This window comes from Silene latifolia, chromosome Y, assembly GCF_048544455.1.
Source record: "Silene latifolia isolate original U9 population chromosome Y, ASM4854445v1, whole genome shotgun sequence".
Lineage (NCBI taxonomy): Eukaryota > Viridiplantae > Streptophyta > Magnoliopsida > Caryophyllales > Caryophyllaceae > Silene > Silene latifolia.
In genome coordinates this window covers 361,031,716-361,040,331 of record NC_133538.1, presented here as the reverse complement: position 1 = coordinate 361,040,331, position 8,616 = coordinate 361,031,716, and the positions used below count along the sequence as shown (strand labels likewise).

The window sequence follows — 8,616 nt, the reverse complement described above, 5'->3', positions numbered from 1 at the left end:
GATGCATTAATTGAAGGCAAAGCTTGGAAAATTCAATCGTCATGACGCTTGGGTGGAAGGTCACACTCCTAAGAATGAAAAGACAAAAATTGAATATGATAAGGACATCAAAGAGAAAATTATACGTTTGACTTAATATGTCACTCCTATCACTGGTGGTCGGAGTCATATAATTGTGAGTGTAAATAAAATTTAGTTGCTTAATGGTTTTTTGTATAAGTAGAGGATCTGTGAGAAGGAGGTAGAGGAAGGAAAATGGAAGCCTCAAGGACGTGATGCCATTCTTGCTAGGGTAATCAGCAAAGCAGAGCATCCAGGTCGTGTGAGAGGGCTATCGACGCATGTTGGTATCACTAATTATTTTTGGTAAACTCCTCGAAGGCTGATGAGTGGTGATGATTCCATGAAGGTAATCACTGTATTTAATTCAATATAATTTATAACTATATATGCTAAAAATAATTTCTACTACACAGCTACAGAAAATGGCCAGGTTGATAATGAGAATGGTGGAAACTGGGGAAAATCCATCAGAAGAAGAGTTGGATATGGTTCAAGAAGTCATAAAGGAAGCAGAGGAGGAGGAGAAGGAGGAGGAGGAGGAGGAGGACAAGGAGGAGGAGGAGGAAAAAGAGGTAATAATATTTATGTCTTATATACAAGGTGTTATATGATTTGGAAAATCATTACATGTTATGTGGACAAGTGTTAATGAACAAAAGGAAGTCGAGGAGGACATGGCAAGGGAGAAGGAAATGGCAAAAGAGACAGAGGTGGGAGGCGAGGATCAATATCTGGCAGTTAAAGAGGAAGCCAAGAAGGCCGTGACACATGATAAGGTGGAGGTAGTTGATGATCAGATGTTCTTCTCAACACTGAAAAAGGTAATAGCTGCTAGTTTATAATTATTCATATCATACATGTTTTTTACTTTTGAAATTTATTAAAAGTAGTGGATGTATGTGTACTAATTGATTAAATCTATCGTAAAGGGCGATTACAAGGTGGCTTGTCGTCTTTTCTATTTACAGGGGAAACAGAAAGTTGCTATTGCCAGAGGATACGTGTTCGCTTATGACCGGCTTCAACAAGTTAAGGTTCATAGTATACCCCTTCGTGACAAATGCAGGAAAGTGGAAGTTTCTCAATTACATAAAGATGAGTTTGGGGAAGTAAAAGTACCATTTCCTAATGAGGAGGTCACTTATTTGAAAGAATTCGTAAGTTCTTTTGTGCAATGGCCTAACACCCTCATCAATGTTATCATCTACGAGGTACTATATGCAGATAATTGTTACTTGTTCTTTAAATATATCAGGGTGCGAATATTAACATATCGTAAGTACTTTAATCTTTACATTTGCAGAAGTTAACCAAAGACATGACGGCAGCTAAAGCTATTACTACTATGTCAATGGACAAAGTCACCGAAAGGACTACGTCTTCCCCAAAAATAAAACCACATGACATACAATATAAGCCTGCCACTTTTGTTGTAGTCAAATTTGTTTATGATTCTTATTATGAATCGTGTGCATATAAGCAAAAAATAAAAACTTCTTTGCTGAAGGCTTTGCGCTACCTGGTTGTAAAGAAGTGACCTAGAGGGGATGTAGTCATGATTAACATTGAAGAGGAAATTATGGGCGCAACTGATATAGCCGTACTGGACCCGAAGCAACTGATAGAATTTGTCGAACTTGACAATTTAGATGTTGTTCACATTTTGATTTGGATGAAGTAAGTTTTATTAATAAAACTAGTTAGTCATTTCCATTTACGAATAGTGATGTTTGTTTAAATTATCAATTATACAATAACATTCTTCGTTCGATGTGGCGTAATAGGTACCTGAATTATCAGATCGCTGAGAGGAAGTACCCAATTCACGCCTATGGATTATTGAGTCCTAAGGCGTTCTCTGTGCACGTAATTTCGTACACAGAACAAATCAATAGTATCGCTCGTCGGTTGATGTCGACAAAAAAAACAATGGCTTGCCTCCTACAATGAGAATATGTATGTATAGTACATGATTATTGTAATGAATCACGATTCTTTAAATTCATTATTAACTTGCTTACATGCGTGTAAATGAACTAACAGTTCAATGTCCCAAATTGAATAGGAAGCATTGGGCGCTAATAGCAATCCAAGTGGAAACAAAAACAGTGTACTGGATTGACTCTTGTGAAGGCAAAACCTCTGACGGTATAGTAAAGATGACAACTTAGTAGGTTTAAAACCTTCAAAAATGTCATTTGTTATTGTATAACTTGAGCCATAAATATATGCAAATAATAATGGAATATGTGTATATTTATGAATTAGTGTTTTTGATGCAAAACGAGGATTATGTCTACTTGGAAAATATGAGAGCAACAACGATCCCACTTTTATTATGCCATTAGTAAGTATATTCTTAATAATTATTCGTATCATTTAATTTATGTTTATGTGAGAGGTTGATTATCTAATTCAGCTGATTTGTTTGTGATTTATATAATAGTCTATTAAAGCACCAACCGACCAACAATGCGCCTTTTACGTTTGTCAGTCCATGTGGGAGGTAATCAACGGAAATTATTCTACCATTCCGAAATGGGTTATTGTTATTTAAAAACTATTTAAGACATAAATTGAGTGCAAGTCTGTGTACTTCCATGTATTCTGTCTATTTGCCAGAGGACATCACCCAACAAAGCCCCAGACCATTTGCCAGAGGACATCACCCAGTTGAGAAATATGTGGGCCAGTTATGTTATTTCATTAGCGGAGTCTCAATAGTTTGCTCATGCTTTATGTGAAGGTACTAGACTCCTAAGTAGACACCTCTAATTAGTTCTCGAAGGGCAGCCTTGGCACTTCGATAAAGCGGTGTGGTGTTTCAATTAACCTAACGAAAATGGGAAGATGACGGATGTGCCGCTTTATCGGTTACCAATATGAGTTCGAATATACGATTTGCCTATCATTGGGAGGAGTAATGCTAGTAATATTCAGAGACTAAGTGGACACTTGGGGACGTTTGTTGCGAAAGGGGAGGATGATAGTGACGGTGTGGATAAGGCTATTAAAATAAGGGTGTTGCATGATGTTCGCCAGTCAGTGAAAGCTTTAGTAGCTGTTAAAATGCGTGGAGGGGATGTGGTTCGATTTGATGTCAAATATGAGAGACTCTCAAATTTTTGCTATGGGTGTGGGTTAATGGGACATGGGGAAAGAGATTGTGAGGAGGGTCCGTATGAGGAACACGAGCTGCAGTTTGGGGATTGGCTCCGTGCTTCTCCGAGGAAAATGATAAAGACTGCAGGGTCTATACCTATGAGAGCAGCCAGGGATTTAAATCCTGTTTTTGAAGCGGAGAAGATGAAAAAAGAGGAGCTCGATATTGAAGTTATGATTCATAAGTTACAAAATATTGCGGTTTCGCTAAAGCATAAAAAGACTCAACAACGGGATGACGGGGGAGATGGTACGCCTATTGTGGTGAGTGCGAGTGGAGAACAGGTGGGGGATGTGGAGGAGTTGGTGGTGTGTAATATGGTTGAGGAGAGGGGAATAGGGGAAGAGGAAGGAGAGCACGGTATGGCGGGAGAAGAGCTAGGTAGAGGGTCTGATGGGGTTGGCAGGGGGAGGAAGATAATTCCTAAGGGTGGTACGTGGACGAGGCTGCAGCGTGCTGAGATGGTGGAGGGGGGAAGGACGATTGTTAAAGGAAGTGGGGAATGGACGGGCTAAAAAAGGAGAAGGGATGGAGTGGAGGATAATGAGGAGGGCGTGGCTAAGAGATTTCATTTCGATATGGATGTGTGTTCATCTAAGGCGGTGGTTGAGGGCACTCAACCCCGTCGGGCCCAATGAGTATTTTGAGCCTTAACTGTAGGGGTTTGGGCAACCTGGCTGCGGTAGGTGGTCTTTGTAACTTACTTCGGAAGGAGGCCCCGAGTTTTGTTTTCTTGTGTGAGACAAAGCTTCATTGTACAGAAATGCACAAACTTAGGAGAAGGTTAGATTATTATGAAGGGTATGCGGTTGATTGTGTGGGAAAGTCTGGGGGTTTAGCTTTTTTATGGAAGAAAAAATATGTTTGCTCGGTTATTTCCACGACGGTACACTACATAGATGTGGAGGTTGGGGAAGGTGAGGAGCAATGGCGTGTTACTACTTTCTACGGGTGGCCGGCTGTCCAAGACCGTCATTTGTCGTGGCAGTAGCTGAGGATTCTTGTATCGACGTCGTTGTTGCCATGGGTGTGTCTGGGTGACTTTAAGGAGATTCTTTATTCCACAGAAATGAAAGGGGGCTCGTGTATGCAGTGGCAGATGAATAATTTCCGGGATGCGGTAGATGAGTGTGGTTTGAGGGATCTCCCATATGAGGGGTATGAGTTCACTTTTGATAATGGGCAAGAGGGAGATGCGAATAGACAATGTAGATTGGATCGGGCTATGGTTAATGAGGAATGGTCGGATAAGTTTCCTTATGCAAAACTTCTACACCTTGATAGGGAGTGGTCCGACCATGCACCTATTAAGGTTCTGTTCAATGGGCGCGGGGATTCGGATGGGAGGCCTCCTAAGATGTTTCGGTTTGAACAGATATGGGTGGGACAGGATGGATGTGAAGATGCCGTTAGAAGGGCTTGGGAGGAGGAGGATGGTGAGCTGATTACTTTGCTACATCGATGTGTAAGTGAGCTGCAAAAATGGAAGGGAGTGAGCATTGGGAAGGTAATGAGAGACCTACAAAAAAAGGGAGAGATTAAAGTTTTTGAATGAAGGGGGTCGATCAGCGAGAGAAGTCAATGAACGGCGTAAAGTAGTGAAAGATATTGCGGATCTACTTAGACAGGAAGAAAGCTTTTGGAGGCAAAGATCCATAGCCCTATGGCTTCGCGATGGCGATAGGAATACAAATCTTTTCCACCAAAAAGCGAGTCAGAGAAAGGAGAAGAATCACATTGCAAAACTTATTGATGAGAGGGGGCGAGTAGTGAGTGATAGACAAGGAGTGGCTGCGTGTGCTGTGCGCTATTTTCGGGGATTGTTTACTTCAGATCGACCGGAGAATTTCGATCAGCTGCTCATAGGTATTGAGGGGGACTGACGGATGCTATGAATGAGGGTTTAAGGGAGGAGTACCGAGGGGATGAAGTTGTTGAAGCTTTGATACAGATGCACCCTCTGAAAGCCCAAGGTCTAGATGCTTTGAATGGTCTTTTTTATCAAACTTACTGGCATATCGTAGGACCAGCCGTGACCCGTTGTGTGTTGAATATCCTCAATGGAGCGCCGTTTCCCGAAGGTATGAATGAAACTAATATTGTCTTGATCCCGAAGAAAAAGGAGCCTGATAAAATGCAAGAATTTCGCCCCATCAGTTTGTGTAATGTGGTCTATAAATTAGTTTCGAAGGTGCTTGCGAATAGATTGAAGAGATTTTTGGGAGAGATTGTTTCGGAGAATCAAAATGCTTTTACCCCGGGTCGGTTAATAACGGACAATATTTTGGTGGCCTTTGAATTGTTCCATTATATGAAGAATTCATGAAGCAATGGGGGACACATGGCTCTCAAATTAGACATGGCTAAGGCATACGATAGGGTGGAGTGGCGGTTTTTGGAAACAGTTTTGCTGCGTATGGGGTTCGACGAGGGGTGGGTTTACCGTGTGATGGGTTGTGTCACGACTGTCCCTTATAAAGTCTCGGTGAATGGGTCACTTTCCGAGAAATTTGTTCTTGAGAGAGGGATTCGACAAGGTGACCCATTATCCCCTTACCTCTTTATTGTATGTGTGGAAGTGTTGTCGAGTCTGATACGGAGGAGTGTTGAGAACGGGACACTTAAGGGGATTAGGGCCTCTCCTCAAGCACCGATTGTTTCACATTTTTTGTTTGCAGACGATAGTTTCATTTTCACGAGGTCTAAGGAGGCTGAAGCGGCTATTGTGCGAAATATACTTCGGGACTATGAGAGGGCATCCGGGCAGCAGGTTAGTCTCGATAAAACAACCATCTCTCTCAGTCGAGGTACTTTCATCGCACGACGAGAACGGGTCCTGGGAATTTTGAATGTCCAGGAAATGCAATAGCATGAACGGTACTTAGGCCTACCTACTGTCATAGGGAGGTCGAAGCAGAGGCTCTCCAAGTTGATTCGGGATAAGATTAGCAAGCGGTTACAGGGATGGCGGGGCAAGATGCTTAGTAAGGCGGGGAAGGAGATACTCATAAAGGTCATAGACCAAGCAGTTCCAACCTTTGCGATGAGTGTTTTTAGTTTTTAGGTTGCTGGCTAATTTTTGTAATGAGCTTCGCTCTCTTGTTTCGAGGTTCTGGTGGGGCACGGATAACGGAAGGAGAAAGATACTTTGGGTGGCGTAGAGCAAAATGTGTCGGCCTAAATGTCAGGATGGGATGGATTTTCGTGTTTTAATAAGTTCAACTTGGCTCTTCTTGGAAAACAAGCTTGGAGATTGATGACGGAGGATAGCTGCTTCATGGTTCGCGTTCTTAGGGGGAAGTATTTTCAAGGGAGGGGCTTTATGAAGGCTAAGCTTGACGCGAATCCTAGCTACACATGGAGAGGTATATGGGAGGCTAAGGAGGTGGTCCGAGAGGGAGCACGAAGGCGGATAGGGGATGGGTCGAGTACACGCGTTTGGAGTGACCCGTGGGTTCCTGGCACAAGCTCGATGCGAATTATCTCACCTCGTGCCACGGCGAATAAGGATATGAGGGTGACTGAGCTTCTCAATATTGACGGACATGGATGGGATATTGATAAGGTAAATAGCTTATTTCTCCCTTTTGAGAGCACTCGTGTTTTACAGATTTGCCTTAGCGATACTGGACCGACTGATGATTGGTGTTGGGAGCCGGAGAAGAATGGTGACTATACTGTTAAGTCGGCCTATCGGCTCATGATGGAGGAGGGACATAGAGAGGAGTCGGGTCAGTCACATTATGAGAAGGAGAAATGGCTCTGGGGTAAGATTTAGAAATCGCCAGTCTTGCCGCGAGTCAAAGTGTTCTTTTGGCAGCTATGCAACTGTTGGAGTAGTGTCCTCCACAATAAGTGTGTTTACTTATTAAATCTCGTAAAAGGAATATCAGGGATTTATTTATTTATTTGTCAGCTGATCGTCGTTAATCGGTAATGATTGGCTGACTAGAGTTTGACATTCTTGTCGTGTGGCGGTGATCGGTGATCCCTTTAGGTCACACCTATAGGATGATGCCCAAATAGAATAAATTAATTGTTTGTATGAGATACGAGATAATTAATTTCTTGTATTATTTGACTCTTAGTTAGTCACATAAATGTATTATTTGATGACGGGTTACGAACTCGGGACAAAGAGATTTATTATTTAATTATGAGATATTTAAATAATAAATGATTAGAATTTATTAATTAATTGTTAATTAATTAATTTTATACGATATGTGTATATGTTTTGAGGTGGAATTAATTAGCTATTAAATTTTACAAGAGGTTGTAAAATTAGCTAAATGGGTTAATATTGACACATTGTATGTTGATAAAATGGTCTTATGATTACTTAATAGTTAAGTAGTCATTGGTAGTTAATTTATATTATTTAAGTGTTAAATAAATTAAATTAATATTTAATTATGTAAGATAATTAAATATACGACTTATAAGCATTTGTGGGGCAAATATCGAAAACCGAAATGGACCAAAAGTAGTCCACATATACTGGTTTTTTGAGGACATCACAAGTGTCTTTTAGGTGGATTTTTCCACTTATAATTGTCCCCTCAAATTGCCTAAAAATACCATTGAAGCTCCGCCATTTCTCTAGTTGGAAAAATTTGAAGAAAAATTGGTCTAGGTTCATATACACTACCTAAAGACCAAATTTTTCTTCTTATTTTGTTCATCTTTTATATCAAGAACATATATAAATATTAACTAATAATATTATCAAAGTAATAATATTTATTAGTACATCATATATACAATTAAACAAGGTTTACTACTACATATATCTAGTTAGTATTGTAGTAGTATTTTGGGTTGATTCTTGGGTGTATCCTTAGGAGACCATCTTTTTGGTGGTTTTTTGTCATGGAGGATCATCCATTTTCATAGCTCAAAAACAACATCAAGGAAGGAGTCCTTGAGTTGTGCCCAAAACTTGCCTTATACAATGTAAGGAACTTTTGTCTTAAGATGGTTTAATACCATCTTTTATACTTTTATTTGCATGCATGTAAATTTAGACCATTTTAAATTAATTTGTATTTTTAATATCATAAGATGAGTATTAATATGGTCTAAATAACTAACAAGTGGTATCAGAGCATTGTTAAATATATGCATGTTGTCTTAAGACGATTTTAGTAATTTATGAGATAAATTAATAAAATTGATATTATGTTACTAAAATTAGTTTTATCACATAATATAGTCTTGCATGTAAGTAATCTGGTCTTAGGATGATATGGGACAAAAATTTGTTTTTTGTTAAATTTTTCCACTTTTTATAACTTAAATTGGCATAAAATTGAGTAAAAATGCATTAAAATTAATTAAGAGTTAATTAAAATTGATCGCATGTTAATTTTATGCATATTTATTTATAA

The 8,616-nt window shown here is 39.8% G+C and overlaps 1 protein-coding gene across 1 annotated transcript; it reads left to right on the top strand.

Annotated features, from left to right (window-relative positions):
* The first annotated feature begins 4,295 nt into the window (after positions 1 to 4,295).
* Positions 4,296 to 5,109, top strand: LOC141631720 (uncharacterized). Its single transcript, XM_074444354.1, has 2 exons — positions 4,296 to 4,733; positions 4,855 to 5,109. The coding sequence occupies exons 1-2, from the start codon at positions 4,296 to 4,298 to the stop codon at positions 5,107 to 5,109; spliced, it is 693 nt and encodes a 230-aa protein (XP_074300455.1).
* The last annotated feature ends 3,507 nt before the right edge of the window (positions 5,110 to 8,616 follow it).